The sequence below is a fragment of the Agelaius tricolor genome, unplaced genomic scaffold (assembly GCF_023055355.1).
Source record: "Agelaius tricolor isolate 1412-34295 unplaced genomic scaffold, bAgeTri1.0.p SCAF_25, whole genome shotgun sequence".
Taxonomy (NCBI): Eukaryota; Metazoa; Chordata; class Aves; order Passeriformes; family Icteridae; genus Agelaius; species Agelaius tricolor.
This window is the reverse complement of record NW_027269285.1, coordinates 3,796,088-3,816,572: the sequence shown is the minus strand read 5'-3', so window position 1 is coordinate 3,816,572 and position 20,485 is coordinate 3,796,088. Positions and strand designations below refer to the sequence as shown.

Here is a 20,485-nt window from a genome sequence, read left to right as displayed (position 1 = left end):
TGCCCCAGACTGAGAATTATTTGCTGTTTTGTTATTTAATAGTAAATAATGTTCGGAGGGGGAGACAATTCATGTCTTCTGGGAAAGGAGAAACTTCACTATATATAATTATGTGACTGTATGAGCAAGTTATTGAAGTAGTTTAATGAGAATTTGGGGAGGTTCAAAGCTTCCAGGCAATGAAGGAAGATGCTCTCTTGGGTATTATTATTATTTATAAATAACTTAATAAAAGATCATGAAAATCAGCCAAGCAATTCAAGATTTAAGAGGGTGGTTTTTTTCCTCTAAAAATAGTTTGAGCTTCATTAAGGTAAAATCAACTATTTCTTTTAATCTTCCTTCACTGCATTTAGGACTTAAAAAAAAACCTCTACCCCAAACCACTAAACCAAAGCTTCTCTGTCTCAGTGATGATTTGCATGCTTTCCTGATAGTTGGATTGCTCTAACAAGACTGTAATCAGTAATTTCCCTGACACTGATAACTGTTGTGACACTTTTATACCTCAATATGTCTAAAGTGATTGGGACACCAGATGAAAAAAAAAACCCAACATCCAACCCACCAGACACAGCATAAAACTTAGTTTGGGAATTTCCTGTGCAGCTCACAGCACAAAATTGAATTTTATTATTATCCAGGTGACAAAGGATGTGACCACATTGACATTAAGAGCTTCAAGCTCATTTTTACTTTTCATCTGTATAAAAAGTAAAGGTTTGTGGATGAAATTCCATGCACCTCAGAGAGAGTGGCTGTGGAAACTCTTGTAGGTCTTTATGAATGTCTGCAGGAGCTAAAGAGCAAACCCTCACAGAGTGAAAGATTGCCTGAATATATAATGGGAAAAAAAAAAGTGGCTGGGACAAAAACTCTGCTCTGGTTCTTGATTCTGGGCTTCCCCTTAGAAACAGCACTTTGGTCTTAACCTGGGGAAAGGGAAGGATATAAAACCACACTTCAGACTTCAGGGCTCTGTGGTTTCTTCTGAAGTTTTTTTGTTCCTTTCAGAAATAAACAAGTCACTGATGCATGTTTTATTTGTTTTTAGCTTTCCTTTCAACGTTGTTTCTTAACTAGGACAGCTTCCCCCCTCTAAGGTCTATTGAAATTAGGGCTTTCAGGAGTGCTGAAATCCTTCCCGCATGGGCTGGTTCTGAAAAGCAGGTGCAGCTTTTCAACAGAACCAACAATTGTGGAGTTTTATAGAATTCCTTTTGTGCAATCTCAGAATCACTTTTATATTCTAATGCAGCATGTCATTTTTTTGTCAGTGTGGCTGTGCACTTCATTATTCTTTAGGGCCAGAAGTGCTTGCTCATTATTTGCTATTGGATCCTCCAGTAAAAACAAGCTGTTGAACTCAATTTGATGTGTATGGATATGTTAAATAGTGATTATTTCCATTTTCTCATACGCAGAGTGTATCTCTGGAAAGTTACCACACTACTGCATAAATGTCATTCTTGAGTTTTTATTTAATTTCAGCCTCTCCTAATGCATCAGAATTAGGTTCTCATTCTTGGCTGCTGAATGATTGCTGTGCAGATTCCTTTGTGTTCCATCAAATCCATGATGCTAAGCAGAACTAGATCCAAATTACCCTTAAAGCATCCCTATTTTATCCTAATAATAGAGTTCTGTTCAGAACTTTTCAAGGACTTCAGTTCTGTCGTGATTTGAAAGATGCAGAGTGTTTTCCTCTCACTTGAGAGACTTGTTTATATCAAGTCTAGTTGCACTTCTGGAAGAATGCATCTCGTTCAGTCTCAGATAAAAAGCCCTGAGAACCCTGGGAAATTGGGTCAGAAGAAAAATGCTGAGATCTTTACCCATTAATGAATTGCATCCTGGGTTTGGCTTGTGGACAGTTGAAATGTTGTGTGCACTTTACATTTTGAACCACAAGTGTTTGTTATGTTGCATAGTTAACTGTGCAGCTTTAAGAATCATTTTCTGCAACTTAATTAACAGGCAGGTAGAGAGTTGTAAATCAGGTACCTCAGCCAAGTCCTGCAGGAAAGCCACAGAGCTTCTCCAAAAAAAAAACCCTCAAAACCACAGCAGGTGAAAATGCAGTTAGGGAGCAGAACACGTGTCTGTCAGTGTGGATTTTAGGGTTTCATACTACATTGAAGTTGGGTTGTCATCCTAAGGATAACTCTCACTTCATTTCTATGTTAGCTGGACTGGGAATTAAAAAGATATTAATTATGAAGGTTTTTATGTGATGGGTCTCTTGCAGAAGACATTCCCCCTTGTGCTTTCCTGTCACTTAGGAATGTGTGAATAGTAGAATGGTTCTTTAGCTTTGCCAAGCTTTAGTCAAAAAACACTGAGCTAGAAAAGTGATCCAATCTATTCTGTTACAGCACAGATTACAAACAGCTTGTGTTTGTTGTAAGCTGAGCATCTCCTGTCTGTGTGTGCCCAACAAATCAGCCGTGACAGGTTATCCTGGGAGAGCTCCATTGCAGTCAGGTCAGTGGCACACAGCAGAGCCTGGGCTGCTTCCTTTGGAGGGGTTTTCCCTTTAGTTCAAGGTCCCATCCAAATTCCATGTTTTAAACCAGGGGAATAATGCAGGCAGCCCTGCCCTGGCTGCTGGCAGAGCGTGCAGATGTAAAATTTGAGGAAATGCCGATGGAGTCCATTAGGAAGTTACTGGAATTGTTCTGACACTTGTGGTTGCTGATAATGACTTACAGTAAGGCCTGCCCTGCTCACTTCATTTCACTTTGTTCCTATGGGTAATATGGAGCAATTATAGGGGAGGGTCAGGCTCTCCAAGAACTTCTCCCACCACCCTGGTGGTGCCACCCTGGCACTGGTCTGTGCTCAACCAGCTGCTGCCCTTCATGTGCACAGCAGGAGCTGCTCTCATTTTTCAAGTTTTTACCTGACTTCTCTGGGTAAACTGAACACTGCAGGTTATTGAGAAGCTCTTATTCCCTTATAGATTTGCTCTAAGGGAAGAAGTATTGATGCTGCTCACCCTCTTGGGGCTCTCAGGCTCTTTCCCAGTCGTCTGCATGCCAAAGAGCTTTCTTGGCTAATTCCTCTTTTAGAGAAACAGTTCTTCCACTCTGATAATTCCCACACAACTCCATGGAGTTCACTGGAGGTGTAGGCTCTACCCTTTGGAAATCCAGGAGAAACAGATGTTGTCAGACCTGTGAATGTGGATCCCTGTTTTAATGGAGAAAATCCCTTGGTACTCGTTTGCCTCCTTTAAACTGAGTTAGAACAACTAATCTTTGTGTTGGTTACGTGTTTACAGGTGTTAGCTGCAAAGAAAGTGCTTCTCTTAGTGTATCCAAACTCCAAATGGCTGGAATTGATGAGCTGGTGAGGTATTTACTCAGTGATGTAGCTAGAAGTTGGATTTTTAGCTGAATTTGTGTTACAGGGTTGCAGTTGGAGGAGGTTTCACCAGATTATTTTCCTGGAAATCCTTTGGCAGATTTTTCCCTACAGTGAAAAGAGATGCCTTCTGTGTATTTTTTGCCCTCATGTACAATTTCTTTCCATCTGGAAAGAAATTCAGCACCAGCCAATGTTGGTTTACTCTTGCCTAGAGCAATGGATTCTGTTCCAGTGCCTTTCATTCTAGATTTAACAAACTGCTTGCATTGATGAAAAGCAATGTGATATTGTGCTTTTTTTCTTTTCCGATTTTGCAGCTATTCCTCATTCTTACAGAAAGTGATTTCTGAGATGTGCAGAAATAAGCTCACTGAGGTGTTCAGAGTTTGTAGGTGTGAGGATGTTCAGCAAATTTATACAGATTAATGCTCACATTTGTGCTGGGTTTTGTGTTTGATTGTTGCCTTCTGCAACACACAATGTGACAAAATTGCATTTCCTTAGCATCCTGATTTGTGCTTGAATTAGCACTCATAGAAAACCAACAAAAGAGAGCAGTTTGGGTCAGTATTGGAACCTTTCTTTGCTTTTGGAGTGGTTTCTGTGGGGAAAGTGTTCATCCCTGAAAATGCCTCATGCCTTTGTTTTTGGCCAGCCAGGTTTTCTCATGCTGGAAGTGGGGGATGTATGCTTCATGGTCAAATACATTGGTCTTAGTCAATAAATACACTTCTACACCAATTCTTGTCTTCTTCAGCAACTTTGGAACAACTAAATTGAATCAAACTTGGGACAAGTCTTACAAAATCTGGAAAATCACAGGGAGGGAAAAGAAAGTGTTCTGCTTTACATTCTTCTACTTAAGTTTTTAAAGAGCTTAATGACTTTATGAATTTTTAATATTATAAGGAATGTTGATGGCAAGCAGAAAAAATGAGTTGGAGATGGAGTTTTGTGTGTGTGTGTGCACAGTGTTTTTTTCATTATTATCCTGTTATTATGATGATGGAGATAATTGAGTGTATAAATCAGATTTGCCTCATACCTGTATATCTGTATTGCAGGATTTGCATTCCTGGAAGCTCCACATTGCCTGGTGATCCAGGACTGTGAAAATCTGAAAGATTTATTGGAGGCAGTTTGAGAGAGCAGACACTGATGATTTATCTTGCAGTTAGAGAAAGAACAAAGTAAAATTATTATTTCTGTAGTTACTCTTTCTGAAAGGAAGAAAATAGTTATCAAGTGCTATATTAGTTTATTCTACAGGGTTTTCCCTCTCCCTTTTAAATTATTCTATGTGATAATATTGCCCTTAATTTCATCTGAAGGGTTTAAAGCATGTTGTGAGATGAGTTGTGTGCAGATGAGTTTTACTCAGCTAAGTGTTCATCTGTATTAATGAATTTTACTGAAGTACAGACACACAGATTTGCCTTACAAACAACATAAAATGCTTTCTTTTAGTTGTAAAAGCCTGATACTGCGAGCAGGACTCTTTTCTATTATGGAGGCATATTTCAATTAATTTCTCCTTCAGATTAATTTACCTGTCTGCATATTTAAAGGACAAGCTGTGCCATGCTCTGCAGACAGCAGTTGCACAGAGGCCTGGCTGTTCCATATGCATGGCTGCTGGGCTTGTGCCATTCCTTACAGGAGGTGATTGCCTCAGCAGCTTCCAGCCTTTCTTTCCTGTAGGATTTTTAAAAAGCTTTGTCTGTCTGGACAGGTGAAAATGCAGAGTTTATTGAAACAGATGGCAAGTCAGATTAATAATGCCCAGAACCATCTTTTGCTTGGATGTTCATAAGGAAATGTCCACTGGATTTGTTGTCTTTGCTTGGACAGCAGAAGAACAAAGTCAATAGATTTTAATTTAAGAGCTTCTTTTTGTAGTGTTTGGAATATGTAAGTTAAGCACAATTGCCTCGTTCAATGTTAGTTTTTTATTCTGGGAAATGAACATTATTTTTAATTGTGAGAACAGCTTCTATTTGTGGAGAACAGGTTATTAATAGTCAGAGATCTGCAAACTTCCCTTGTGTCTCTGGGCCCTGTTGTACTTTGTGTTCTTGATCTTCCTTAAATCTGACTTATTTTTATGGTTATGAGCTGTAAAATGAATGAAACAGATGCTTCTGTTTGGGTGTGAGTGAACTTTACAATCTGTATTTGCCAAGGAACCCAAACCTGCAGAGCAGAATCCCTGAAATGTCCCTGCTCTCAGTGCCTGCCTTCACCAGAGTGTCAGGGGCTGTCACGGCCATTCCTGTGGGGTTTGTTCACATTGGAAGCAGGGATGAGTTTGGAAACCCTCCCAAGAGCTGATTCTTCTTGTGCTGGGAAGAACACTCTGCAAGCTGTGCTAATAAATCTGTGCTTCCTTTGGCCTGCCCTCACCTACACATCTTCATTCTGAAGAAAATTCCTGTGCCTCTCATCCTTTTAAATATTTGGGGTGACTCCACATCAGTTGATCTTGAGGTTGCAGATGCCTGCTGAATGCCCTGTGTTGGCATTTGCAGCTCATGCCTGTTTGTGTTGGTGTTCAGAACTGGTTTTTACTGGTTTATACATTTTTATGACTTTCTATAATCATTTTACAGGTAGCCACATTCCCAGAGTTTATTTTTGTGTGTGTATAAACATGCATACACATAGCAAAATAAAGCAGTGTCGTGTAATCTGAAGCTTTTAAGTCACTTTTTGTGTTTATGTGTCTGACTAAGGAATAAAACTGCCCATCTACAGCTTTCTCTAGCATAAAAAGCAGTGAGTGTCCCTGCTGCAAACTGGCAAGCCTCATTTGGGTGCTCTAAAAGCCTTGGAGGACATCCTAGTTCACTTGAGGTCTGTAAAAGTGTTCAGCTTCTCTGTCATCTTCAGTTCATCAGCATAAAAATTCTATCATTTCATCAGTTAAATGGACAAAGAGCTGGTAATGATTTTTCTAAGGTAGGTTTTTTAATAGGGCTCTTCTAACATCTTCTTCCACAGAATTTTTTTTAAGTGTAACCTGTTACCAGCAAGGTTTTTAATACTTTTTCATTGATAAATTTTTTTCTTAAATAATTGAACCTTTTCTAAAATGATTCATTCTTTTGCACTGCTCTTGCTTTTGAGGCTGTTTTCTAATGGTTTTGCAGTTTATTCTGATTATGCCCTGCCCACATAACACACTTGTCTGTTAGAGACTATCTATGAAAGGCACATTCTCAGCTGGATTGTGTCTCTGGGAGACTCAGTGATTACAGAAATCTTTAATGCATTGCTTTCCTGTTCTGCCTGCCTTGGGGACATGGGGAGATGCTGTGAGACTGCTCTGTGTACACAGCTTGGGTGTTTCCCCTCTCTGTGCCAGTGTAATAAACACCACACAGTGAATAAAACTGATTTTATTTGTTTAAACCAACATGCTCACAGCTGATGTGAATCTTAGAGAGTGTGGCTCTGTTTGCTGCCCCAGTCGAGTCCCTGGCAGCTTAAAATTGAGCAAAATATTTTTAGTGCTCTGTTCTGTGTCTGTATTTCAAGCCATGGACAGCTTGAAATAGCAACCTTGGTGTTTTCAGTTCTCTTCACAGAGGAATAAAGTCATTGTGTTTGCCTGTCCCCCTCCCCAGCAGGTCACACACGTGGCCCAGCACGTTCCTCCAGCTGGAGCTGTGGGGGGATCTCCAGAATTCCTGTGGGAAGGAGAAAAGTTCCAAATCAGGCAGCTCAGGCTGAGTCAGAGGCAGAGCTGTGCTGCTCTGGGGGTTGGCAAAACACTTGGAATGAGGAGGGTGGAGGATGGAGGTGGCCAGGCCCTGTTGGCATCTTGGAGTTTGGAAGCAATCAATTCTGATTTACTACTGAAAGCAGTAGCCAGTACAGCATCAAACTGCTTTTCTGTCAGGCTGATTTCCTCCTCAAACTGCAAACTGAATTTTTTTTACCATTATTCTCCAAGAATTTGTGTGAATCTGTGAGATAAACAGAGCAGTCGTAGGGGTGAACTGTGGGGATGATGCAGGCACCTGTTCCATGACAGGGTTACACTGGAGATATTGATTGCTGTGACAAGAGGGGGTTTTGTGACATTTCACCACTGCCTGCAAAGCAGTGATGGAAACCCTGTGTGAAAGTTGAGTACAGAAAAGGAGAAATAGCTGCATTCCTCCAAGGTCCTTGTTACTCTTTTTAATGGTGTGTGTTGGGTTTTTTAATGAAATGTCCTCTCTGTGCTATGTGTGGTGCTGCCCTTTCCCAGGGGTGCTGCACAGGGCTGGATCAATGTGTGACAGGCAGGACAGGGCCACTGTCACCAGGGCTGTGTGTGACACGTGGGGTGTGCTGAGTCCATCAGCTCAGCTCTCATCCAGCTGCTGTTCCCCCAAAGGGCTCTGCCAGCATCAACCAGGGTTTGGGGAGCTGATCCTGAGCAGGGCTCTGAGATGGACCCAATCTCAGCTTTTTAATCATTAATGATATTTTTTGAAGGGGTGGGCAGGATTAAAAAGCAATAAAATTAGCTGCTCCTTTCTCTAGTACTCCTTTCCATACAGTCCTCCATAAATCACACTGCTATTTCCCTCCTCTTGTCTTCTCAGTGTTTTATGTGTTCTCCTGAGCAGCTGCTCTTGCTACACTTAGGAAATGCTCCTCCAGTGCATCTTCTCCAAACTCCATATAAACCAAACCTATGTAGTGGCAAAATATGACAACATCCAGAAATAAAACATTCTAAGAGCAAATTTATTAAGATGATGATGGGGATCATTGATTAGTGATCTAAAGTAGTACTTTGTGCTTGTTACTTTCTTTAACTTGTTTTTTTTCTTTTCTTTTGGCTTTCAGCTCAGATCGACTGATAGAAGAAACAATAAGGTAGGAATGAATGTAAAAATTGTCATTATTTTCCATACAATCAGCATTTCCATTAAATTGTGTCTAAATATATCAGTCCCTATATTTATACTGTAACTGCATTGTTTCCAGCTCCTTGGCAGTATTACAATGAATTGCTGCTGGGTTTGGTTTGGGTTTTTTCTATTCAATATTGACATAGGAATGTTGCTTAAATATTTTATTCACCCTAGCTTAGAAAATTTGGATTTCTGCTCAAAGGTGAATCACCTTTGGAGCAGAGTGAATCCCAGGCTGAGCTGTTGAGGGCTATTCCTGTAGTCAAGACATTTCTGGTCACAGTGACACTCCTGTAAAACCTGATTTCTGTAACCTTTCAATGTATTCAGAATATTCAGCACCCAGTGTGCAGCTGATATAGGTGAGGGCTTTTACCACAACTGCTTGAGAGGTTATTGCTGTTGTACATTTATCTTTTCTTACATTGATTGGATACTTAAATGATACCTTCTCTAACTAATCTAGACATTGTAGAACTGCAGCAACACAAATTTTATTATCTGTGCCCTTTCCAAGCCAACCTTTTGCAGACCAATAACTCAAACTGTAATAATGCCCAATTTAATGGTTTTAAATTTTAGATTATTGCTTTAAAACAAAAGAGAAGAAAAAAGAAGGTAAGAAAGCAAGTAAGATATGCTTTCAGACAATGCATGTACTGACATAAATGAGCAAGAAGAATAATTAGAGGTGCAGCAAGGCTGTGTGCATTAAGGGCAGGTTTAAGTAGACACAGTGGGCTCAGGATAATTAACATGGAGGAAGAATGTGTTAAACCACATCAGTGTGCAGGGATGAGCCAGAAGTGATCAGTGCAATAATACCTGAAAATGTGGTGCAATTTCACCACAGCCTCACAGAAATATTTCTCCAGCTTAACCCAGCTGTATTTGTTTTGGGTTCTAGTCCTTTCCTCTCCTTTATTGCCATGCTTGTAACCCTAATTTTCCATCTCAAAAATGCTCAGTGTTTGGTGAATTTCTTTTTTGCTGCCACTCCAAGTAAGCAGAGCATTAAGCAGCATATGGTGATTTATTACTCTTAATATCCTGCAAAATTACATGTAATTATGTCATTGGCCTGGCTTCTGGAGTCTGTGTCATCAGAGGAGCTCAAAGCTCTCAACCTTGCACAATTTGTTATCTGGAGTAAATTCTTGCTTGAGTTGTTGCCAAAAATGTTCTACGGTTTTTTGGTACAAAAAGAGCTGGTTTGGTAACAACATGGAGTAGGAAATGTAATTCCACTCATATCTGAGTTGAATTCTGCCTCTGTTAAAACCAGGGTGAATTTTTGTTGAGTTCTTTTTTTTCTTGTGGTCCCCAGTAATGGCAAGTGTTTGGGTGTGACATTAATTGATGGCAAATCCTGCTGCCTTCCAAGTGAATTTACCAGATGGGAGTTTACCCAACTCACCCATTGTTTTATCTATTGTAACCCAAATAAAAGAGGGAATTGTGCAGAAGAAGCTGTTTGAGGACAGATTCCTTGAGATGTAATTAGCTCATTCTGGCTACTGCTCTGTCTTCAAGGTTTACATCTGCTGCAGTTCATTAGTCATTTTTTAATTAAGCCAGTCAGGAAATCGGGTTTTATTTCCTTCACACTTTTATTTCCTTAGGCTTTGTTACTAAGCACTGATTCCAAACATTGAGGAGCACATTTCTGTGTGTGCAGAGGCTTTTGTTGACGAGCTACAGCCACTAATTGTGAGCCCTTGCTCTGATTTGCTGTCAGCCAGAGGAGTGAGGAGTGTGAATCTTGCTCTCCACAGAGCAAACATCCGTGCCAGGGAGTGCATGGGCACCTGAGCTGAAATGATTCAGTAACCAAAGCTCTGAGCAGGGCTGTCACTCCAGATGTGTCATTATTACTAAACTTTTAATCAATTTTTAAATGAATTACGTGCCATGGGTTCTTACTGCAGCATATTTCTCTCCAGAAGCGAGTGGGATGTGATACTTTGTACTGCAGTTCTTTTGGAACAGCCTTCACTTCTCTTGGCCAGATTTAAATATAAGCAGAGATTTTGCTTAATATGTTTGGAGTTCTCAGGTTTTCATTTTCAAACATTATCACTCCTCCAAAATAGCAGACCATTTATTTCTTGTTTTCTAACAACTTGTGTTTTTATGTTGGCTCAGTTGGAATATTTTTTATAGTTTTGCCTGTACAGTGTGACAAGTTCTTAGGATTTGGTTGTAATTCTGTTTCTGAGACCTGATCCATCAATGTTTGTATATTGGCAGATTGGACTGAAGCCAGACCAAAGCCATAAATTTTCTTTTTAAAAATGATCTCCTTATGTATTTGGTCTATCTCTTTAGGTAATAATTAGGATTTAATAAAAGGGAAAAGCTCAGCTGCACTGAGTGTTGACTTTTTAAAGGCATGAACCACGTTTGGGGAATTCTCTCATTTCACAACCACCTTTCCAGGCAGAATCACTTACATTCCTGGGGGAATGTTTCTTCTGTTTTCATCTTAGGCTTCATCAAAGGAAACAATGGAATAAATAAAGGAATATAAAGGGATATATAAAGGAATTTGCCAGGCTGTGAGTGCAGGTATGCATTGATGCACACACATATGTGTATATTTAGAGATACAAATATAGAAATGTATCTCCAGACAAAGAATAAGTGATGCAATCAGAATTTTTACCAATTTAAACCTAGAGCTTTCATTTCTATGCACAGTCACAGAGTCCATTCCCTAATCATAGACCTTGTCATGAATTTCAATGAGCAAGTATGATTCATGGCATGCAAAATGAAGCAGGAGTTCCAGTAATACGTGAATTATTTGATTTTTAATAACACAACTTCTTTCTTTAGAGTTTTGTTTCAGTTCTCCAGCAGTGTAGATTTGACTGATGTGTCTCAATGGGTGAAGCCAGGAGTTGATTTTTTGCTACATTTCCCTCAGTGACACTGGATGGATGTGGCTGCAGTGTGGGGTGAAATAAGAACTTAAACACTAATTTAACTCAAAACCCTTTGCTTCCAAGTCAGGCAGCATTAAAAGTGTATTTCTGCATGTTAGACTTGTCCATCTGAGATGGTGCCTGGAAGTGTTCATTACCCTGAGGGTTTCATGCCAGTGAAAAGAGCAAACTAAGTACAAATATCAGCTGGGTTTGCTTTGGAGGGAAGTTTGGCCACGCTCTTACCCACGGCACTGCTGAGCAATCAAGGGCAAACTTGGAATGTGGCAGAACTTTTGAGGGAAATGTGACTGCAAGCCCAGGAATCTGAGCTTCTCCTGCTGCTCTGGGGAACAGATAGGTGGGGTTTTTATGGCTCTGACCTTGGCCTTAGCTGGGAGAGATTTCTCCAGTAGTGCAGCAATGCTGAGCATTGTGCTTGAGCAGGGCTTTAATATTAAATATAGAGAGCAGGCCAGATACCATCTGGTTTTAGAAACTTGGTTTACACCCAGCTCTGGTAGTTCCAGCCAGTGCAGCACTGAGAATAGTTCCTGCTGGCTTCCAAGGGAAATGTGGAATTGGGGTCATCTCTGTTCCAGTAAGAAATGTTTCATCTTTTGATGGGAAAGGCCCACACGAGTTCTGGACCAGCAGAACCAGGTGCTGAGATCTGGGTGTGACTAAATGGGGCCAATCTTGTGAATGGCAAGAATGGGATTCATTTTTTTTTTTAAATCTGCATTTGTCACTGAGGCAATGGCAGCAGCAAGTCAATGAACATATGTCAGGGGTGGGAATGGAACCAAAACTGTCTGATGGAGGATATGAGGAATCTGCAGTGCTCAAGATACAAAACCAATCTCTGGACTGGTCCCCAGGAACTCTGATTTCTGCTGCTTCTTAGATTTAATAATCTCCTTTACAGATCTGAAGGCTTAGATAAACCAGCTCAAGGGTTGAATAATCAAATTATATGTGAACAACATTGCTTTTTGCTTGAATTTTGATGTGTTAATAGTAGCTGGAATCCAGTTAAACTCTTGTTCATGAATATCACAATTACATTTCATTACTAGACCATATCATATTAAAAATGGTAATTACCCCAGGTTTTTTTCCTTCAGAGCTCTGCAGTAAAACCCAGCCCTTTGAGCTAAATTCTTGAAAATACTGGATAAAAAAAATTAAATTGGTGTCAATCTCTTAACCCTTTACATCCTGCCTTTTCATATGGAATGGACAGTTTCACTCCCCAGATGTCAAAGCAGGAACCTTGTGTTCTCTGAGTAATTATTTCTAAAGGCATTTTGGAGGTGGCTCAGAGCACTTTATATACTGGAAATCATTTTGTGTTTTCACTTCTGTAAATGAATGGATGTTTTAATGAGTCATTGGATGCATCTTACAAAAATATGGGACTTAATTCAGAAGTGCTTTGAGAGACACTGTATTAAAAACTCATCTGGACAAATGTCAAGTCAGTGTGGGTGTGGGAGATAGGAGTCTGTAGGTTACTGAACAAACTTTCCTGTGTGCAGATAGAAAAAAAAATTCCTAACTTGGTTCTTAGTAATTCAGAATTCCCTGAGTGCTCTTCTTAACAGCAAATTTTTAGTGGTTTTGTGAGTTTGTTGTTTTTTACTTTAGAGGACTAAAATACCTGCATTGAAAAATTGTATGTTTGTATCAGGTAAAAGCAGCATTTCACATTTTCCTACCTCTGAAATGACAGCTTTAGTTTCCTTTTATATTTTTCTGTTGTGTTTTTTCCACTTAACTTTTACTCCTCCAGAACATTTCCCCTCCATATTTAAGACTCATAAACTCATCCAAGGACTTATTTTAATCATTGTTATTCCTGTAGATGAAGTCAACAGCGGTAGAGGTGACTTTTCTGAGTTATTATGAAGCCTTGTTGTATTTCTGGCCTGCTTTATGTGTTTTTGAAACACATGCCAGCAAGGAGAGCAGTATTTGCCATATTTTTCTTTCTCAGGCACTGTGTCTTCAAGCTTTGTCAGCTGAACAATTCTTTATAATCTTCATTTAATATCTTGTTTTTAAGAGCAGAGTTGCTTTTTTTCTGACCTCCAAAGCATTTTAAATTTGAAATGAGACATTCAGTGTTTTATTGGTAAAGAAACAAAGAAAATGAAAACTTATATACCATGGGGGATATTCTTAATTAGGACCAGATTTCAGAAACTGATTTTTTTCTGTGCTGTGATGGAAGCATCATTTGGGATGAAACAAACTTCTAAATTTAAAGCTTAAGCCATGAGAGCATAATTCCTATGTTGCTTGTAAGGTAATACCAGTTTTCATTGGGGCTGGAGGAGAAAAGTCAAACCCTGCCTGTTTCAAGAAATCTCAGTGTTTCACACTGTTAACAGTTTATCTAAAACTGAAATCATTTAACTGTAAAAGAGAGAGATTAATGAAAAAATTGTGGTTTCATTCATGTTGCTTCACCCCATTCATTGTCCTCTGAAGAAGCATTCCCTGCTTGTTCTCCTCTTGTGGGAGCTGTGGATTATTCTTAGCACCAACAACTTGATCCTCTTTCTTTCCCCAGCATTGCCATGGCAACAAAAGAAAATATGACTTCTCAGAGAGGGATGTTGAAGTCAATACAAAGCAAGATGAATACCTTGGCAAGTATCCTTTTTCCTAAATATTGGTGCTGCCTGTGCCTAAGAAGAGTTGTGGTACAATATTTCACTCTGTCATCAGCAGTGTCAGTGCCTCTGTGTCCTGTGCTGTCAGCACTGACAAACAGGCCAGGTTTTTATCAGGCTCACCTGATAACCTGACTGAAGCATCTTAATGGGAAATGGGCTGAAAAATTGGTTTTGGTCAAATTTTGGCACTGCATATGAATTAACAGAATTTAATTTTCAGGTAGAGGTCTGCAACAGCTTCTCATGGCCTTCCCTGCTGTATGCTGTTCTAGAAGTACAGTTTCATTTTTGCTTTTTGCTTTCAAAACAGCTGAAGCTCGGTGTTCATCACTGCCTCTTGTGGTTTACAGCTAAGAGAAGTCAGGGTCTGAGCATCCTCTTGTCTGTCACACTCTTGTGAGATTTTGGCTTGTTGGTTTCTGTGCATATTCTGTCTCAGGGCTGAAGATTGTGCCACGCTGTCAAGTCAGGCACGTTTGTGGTTTTCCCATTACTCCTTCCCCTCTGTCAATGGACAATGTCAGCACTGTTTGGTCAGACACATGACATCCTGGAAAGATGCATCTTGGTAACCCAGAAATTTCATTACAGATCTTAGCAGCTGGCAAGAACATTCCAATAAAATCTCAAGAAGCTTTGGCCTTAAAAAAGATTCTCGATTCCAAAGACCTGAAGCTCTGATTGTCTTGTTGGCAGTTGTATTTTGTACATTAAGAGATAGATTTACACCCTTGTGGTTTTACAGAGCTTGCACAGTGTGTGGGTCATGCAATGTGCAGGATTTTCTCAGTCAAATGCCTTTGGTTGTTCTCTTCACCAGTAGCAGAATCCCATTGAAGAAATTCCTTTGGTTTTTCTCTTCACCAGTAACAGAATCTCACTGAAGAAATTCCACAGATGTTTTATATAACCACCCCATTTTTTTTTTTCATTCTCATTTGAACACAATTAATAAAAGTAACTAAGCCTCACATGCTGGAGATTAAAATGCTGGTAATTGAGGTTGCTGCTATAGGACACGAAACAACACAAGTGCACACACCACTGCTCTCAAGGTGAAGAAGAGGGAGGTTTATTTTCTGACTCCAACATTTATAGTTTTCCAAAAGTGACAGTGCATTGGAGGGTGAAAGTGCCACCTCTCCAATGACACTGGACAAACCAACAGTCCATCAAATTTCTCCTTCTCCATAAAAGAATGCAAAACAATAAGTTATTTACAGAAAGTGTGTGAGAAAGTTTGCTACAAGAATGTCAACATCAGAAGGCTTAGAAAATCTTAAAAAGTCAGGGTGACAGAGGTGATCAGGTAGTGAATTGTGTGTAACTGTGAGCTCTGGGCTGTTCCCTTTTCTCTGCTGCTCTGCAGTCAGTGAAGTGCAGGTGTAATCCTGCTCCCTGTCCACCAGCCTTTACTGCTCCTGCTGCCCCCAGTGTTGGCATTTCCCCATCCAGCCTTTGGGGCTTGCTGGTGAATCCCTGTTTGTGCTGTGCCCTTGACTCAGAGCCCTCCCAGACCGTTTCCCAGCAGTGAACAGCCTGATCCAAAGGATCAACCTCCGGAAGCGCCGCGATTCCCTCATCCTGGGCGGCGTCATCGGCGTCTGCACCATCCTGCTGCTCCTCTACGCCTTCCATTGATGGCTGCTTCCCCCTGGACTCTGCCAAACCTCATCACCACCTTCCCTCCTCCCAGCCAAGGAAAAGGGACTTGGGGGAAGCATCAGACTTGCACAGCCTGCTGGTGGCTGGGGCTGTCAGCGTGGATGTCTGGAGCTTCTGTTGGTAGCCACTGACACTGGGCTCGGGCTGAAGCTGCAGTGTTTCTCCTCCCTTGCTGTTCACCTCCCTTTGGGTTAAATTTGGTGGGATTTGTTTGTCTTTAATTCCCTTTCTCACTGCAAGGTAAGTGCCCATGGGATGCTTAACCAGGACTGGGGGAACAGTTCCAGTGCTCAGCAGTGCTGGGGAGGTTTGGTGCTGGCTGGGGAGTGGGAGAGGATTAAGTTTGCCTTGTGTGGAAGCTCAGCAGGAAGGCCCTTCCCTCTAATCCCAGCCCAGTACTGGATTTCACCCTGAGAGATGAATATTGCAGCTTTAAGCCTTCAGGTTGCTTTACTACTAAATACATGTTCTGTAATTCTTCTTAACTCCTGGTTGAGATTCTAGTTATTTCTGCATAATTCATGCTGTGAAAACTGTGCTTCACACAAATTCCTCAAAGCTAATAAAAAAAAAAGGGGGGGTTCTGTTCACTTTTTGCACAGAACATGAATATGAAAGTACCCTCTGAGGGAGATCATAAGATTTCTTGTGGCTTTAAAGGGACTGACAAAGTCCCATGGTGTAAAAAGGGAGCACAGTGTCCCAGCAGCTGTTTACTCAAGTGTTCAGTCATCTGAAAAGTGACCAAACATGAGTTCACCTGAAGGAATCTTTTGGGTGCAAATACTTTCATTTTGGCTGGCATCATAAAGATCTTTATAAAAAGACACAATAAGCAGTTTACAAAGCCTATACTGTAATTTAGGTGAAGTTAATCTGATAGTGCAGGTAAGAAGGATATGATCTAAACTGTTGATTGGAAATGAAAATGATGATGGTTATTGCTGAGGCAAAGGGGTCTGTGAGCAAAGGTTTTGGACATAACTCCTCCTAGCAAAGAGCTGACTGGATGAATAGTGAAACGAGTGTTATTTACCATTATCTGGGGGGGGAAAAACTTTTTCTTGGTCTGGACAGGCAAAAAAGAACCCTGTTGTTTGTCTGTAAACAAAGCTGACATCTGCAGTGGCTTTGGTACTGCAGCTTCCCAGATTGCAGCTTTTTCTGCTCTTTCAACAACACTTTTCCATCTGTCATATCATAACCCAATAAATTCAAGCCTTGGCACTGAAATACCTTTCTAAGAACTTGATTAACTCTTTTCACAGTCCACTTAGAGTGCTCCTAACAGATTCCATGTATTCCATCACCCACAAATGTCACACAGTCCCCAGGTTCTCCTCTGGAGCAGGGTCCAGCAGGATGGACACAATTTTTTACTTCATTTTATAGTGCCTGTGAGTTGGAGGGAATAGAGACTTGTGTAGTGTGCAAACCCATACTGTTCCACCCAAAAAAAGTGTTTGGATTTAAAGGCTTCTTTGCAGACTTAATAACTCTGTGCTAAAAAGTCAACAAGGGCTTCTAATCAGCCATCCTGCTATTGGGATTTGGAAGCATTTGGAATTAAGATGTGTAAAACTGTGGGGCTTGTATTGGAAATAAAGGGTGATTATTTGGTTGATTTGGGAATGTTCCCATTTGGAGATGAAGTGTTTATTAAGGGGGTTCATGAAAAAGCTTGATGGATAAAGGAGGGTTATTAATGGATCTGTGTGTTGGGAGATCAAACTCTCCCTGTTGCCTTTTCTTTGATTCCTCCTCCACCCTAAGGGACCCTGATCAGCACTTGTGCATCTGTTTAGGATTTGTAGGATTTGGTTGCTCTATAGTTGGCAATATAAGATCTTCAGTACCATAAATAAATTCATTTATTTAATCTTATAACAAGTCTTTTTATTGGACTTAACTGATTATTTGGTGCATATATTTAATCTTATTGTGAAAAAGCTGCTATGGAAAATATGTAGATTATAATAAATATGTAAACATAATTGATTTTTCATGTTATGAAAATGTTATGGAGGAACTGATATATTTTAGTATAAAATAATGGAAATATGCTGAATTATCTCTGATAAAGCTTTACTGGAAATGGTTTCGGTGTTGGCAGCCCCTCCATGGTTTTTGTTTGTGCTGGTTTTGAGTCAGTTTTGTGTTGAAAAATACATTTAATTATCTTTGGAGTTTTCCCTTCATCATCATCTGGCAGAGTTGAGCGGGTGTTGTGCTGTGCTCCCTGGAGGGATGTGTTTGCATCTGGCCCAGGGAAAGGCTTCCAAATTCAGGAGAATCAGCCTCATCATTCATCTCCAACAGCCTGGACCTATGGTCAGAACAATGGACTGGAAAATGAACACAGTGCACTGTAGCATTCTGCCTCAAATCCCAAAATACAGGTTTGTGTGTCTCCTGTTGCTAAATGTGTTCTTGGAGTTTTTCATTCTGTGTGGTTCCTCCTGCTCTGAGGAGAAAAGATGTGGTTAAAGAATTCTCATTCCTGCAATTCCTGCCAAAGTGGCGGTTTCCTAACCCAACAGAAGTGTGCTAAGAAAATCATTGCTGAGCACTGAGATGAAGGGGGGAAATCCAGGGTATTTTACAGGATGTGTCTCACACACACAGACACTCTTTTTTCAATTTCTGCTTCATTCTTCCCAGCAGATAAGCAGCTTCTCCAAACCTGGCCAGGCACTGGAACACAAAGGATGGTGTTGGTAACGTGTATGCCACACTTCACACGAGTGGGAATATTTTTATCCCTGTTCTTTAGGTTATTTTTTACCTGTTCATCAGATCTTCAGTTTCTGGTGCTGCAGCAGAGCAGTGGCATTTGAGCAACACCCAGAACTGTGTCCACAGCTGTGGCTTCTCCCCAGGGCACTGGCAGGGCTTTGACCTTCCTGGGCAACGTTTTTGTTCCTAACCAGTATTAATTTCAGGAGTTTTGCATATCAAAGTGAGGTATAAATTACTGCTGGATTACTGAGTAATCAATAAGAATTTTCATTTGTAGCTCACAAGTCCTTTCGTTGCATTGTCTTAGGATTAATGTGAGAAGAGTCAGTTCCTTGCTGGATGTTGAAAATGAAAGAGCAAAAGTGGATTTTTAGTGATGTGCAAGTGTCAGGTGCAATGTTCACTGCTGTCCTGCTGTGTCCCCCTGAGGTGCTGCTTTCCCAGAACTGCTGCACAGGCAGCTGAGGCTGCTCCACCCCTTCTGATGGTGCAGCTCATTTAGTCCTAACTAAATGAGAGTTTTAACTCTCTAAATGTAGCAACTTGTTTCCCAAGATCACCTGAGGCATAACCTTTTCCTGTTTTTACTGGTTTTGTCCCAAAGCTTTCGTTCGAGACAGGAAGGAGAGGGTAACAGCTGTCAGTGCTGAAGGAGGAAATTCTGAAAGTTCTGAAATTCCTTTTAGCAGAGTTGGATTGTGGAATGTGCAGGACAGGAGAATGCAGTGAGAGGCACAGTGAGCCACAAGTGAGCCACATCCCAGGTTACATCTCCAGTGCCCTCTGTGCCCTGCACCTCTCCTGGCACTGCACATTTGAGCCAGTGGGGATGTTTGAGTTCTGAGTACAGAAGCAGCTGTTGGCCTGTGTGGTAAAGAGTGAGGAAAGCACTTCAATAAACACTCTACACCCAAAACAAAGCCCTTTCTCACAAAACATCCCATACCTTGTAAATGAGTTTCTGATTGCACTTTCTGGGTTTTTTTTTCTTTTTCATACACGTTCTTGAAACTTCTATTGTAACTGTAATTATTTTTGTTCTCACCTATTGTGCATTCTCTGTATGTATTAAATTTAAAAAAAAGGCTTTGATATGTAATTTAATAATAAATTAGAATTCTAAGAAAGGTGCTTGCTTCTCTCTCCCCTTGACAATCTCTGCCTACCTAAACTTCAGGGAAGATGCAGAGGGGATTCATCCCACCCCTTTGGAATTGTCCCTGGACATACAAATCAGTGTGTTCTCAGGTTTTATATCAAATATCAGATGTGATGGAACCTTTCCTGACCCAAAATGGTTTGGGGGCTGTGTTTCTCCTGCCTGGGAGGGGGCTGATTATACTCGTGGTGGTTCGCCCTGGATTTATTTTTTGGGTTTCTTCACCAGGTGGAACAGGGATGGTTTTCTTTAGAGGTAAGTGTTAAAAACAAGATCTCTCTCTGTGAATTTCTGTTTTCAGGACAGAGGGGACTCTGTTACCCTGAGGTTTTCCAGCCCCCCTGTGCTCTGGTCCACCTCCCTCGTTATTCCAGCCAGGCAGCATTGTGCCTGGAGGATCCAGCTGTGCCTGATGCTTTTGCAATCGATGCTAAATCTTTCAGTGCCACTCCAAACTGGTATTCTCAGAGCAGCAGAGCTGCCTGGTGTTGTGGTACCTGGGAGTGAAGAGAGGGATTTCTCCTTGCAGAGCTGTCGTGCTGTGCCTGTAAAGGCTGCCTTAAAGCAGGGATGCATCTCTGTATCCTTAATGCCTGCTAAATATTCAGGAGTGACCAGATGCTCTCCCAAGGGAAGGCTTTGACTGTATGTCTCAAGCTAAAGGGAGAAACTTCAAAAAAACTTCTGAGAATGGAAAGGCAGTTCTGGTTCCAGACAGTGGGAGTGCAGTGAGTTTTTCCAGTTGCGGCGCTGGTAATAAGTGGTGCATAAAATTCCATCTTCGTTTGGATTAGAAAATAAATTATTAATGGCACTGAATCCTTTTTTCCTGCTCCCTGTACAGTCAATAATTTATAGTGGCACAGGCATAGGATATATATTTTTAACCATCCCCCTCCCAGAGCAGTGTGGTTCGCGTTGGGAAGCGCTGTCCTTGCTGGCAGGCTGGGCGCAGTGGCTGTTCCTGCATTATGGATGAGCCTTTCCCCAGCAGCTTTCCTGCTGAAAGGGAGCCGAGCCCTCCATTAGAAA

The 20,485-nt window shown here is 40.9% G+C and overlaps 1 protein-coding gene across 2 annotated transcripts in view; it reads left to right on the top strand.

Moving 5' to 3' along the window:
• The window catches only part of GOSR1 (golgi SNAP receptor complex member 1), a 29,020-nt gene extending 9,599 nt beyond the window's left edge, over positions 1 to 19,421 (top strand). For both annotated transcript variants that reach the window (XM_071447510.1, XM_071447509.1), the window contains exons 7-9: positions 8,212 to 8,241; positions 13,785 to 13,867; positions 15,407 to 19,421. In XM_071447510.1, the coding sequence (XP_071303611.1) occupies positions 8,212 to 8,241; positions 13,785 to 13,867; positions 15,407 to 15,531 (238 nt within the window). In that variant the 3' untranslated portion in view covers positions 15,532 to 19,421. The remainder of the gene's footprint in view (positions 1 to 8,211; positions 8,242 to 13,784; positions 13,868 to 15,406) is intronic.
• The last annotated feature ends 1,064 nt before the right edge of the window (positions 19,422 to 20,485 follow it).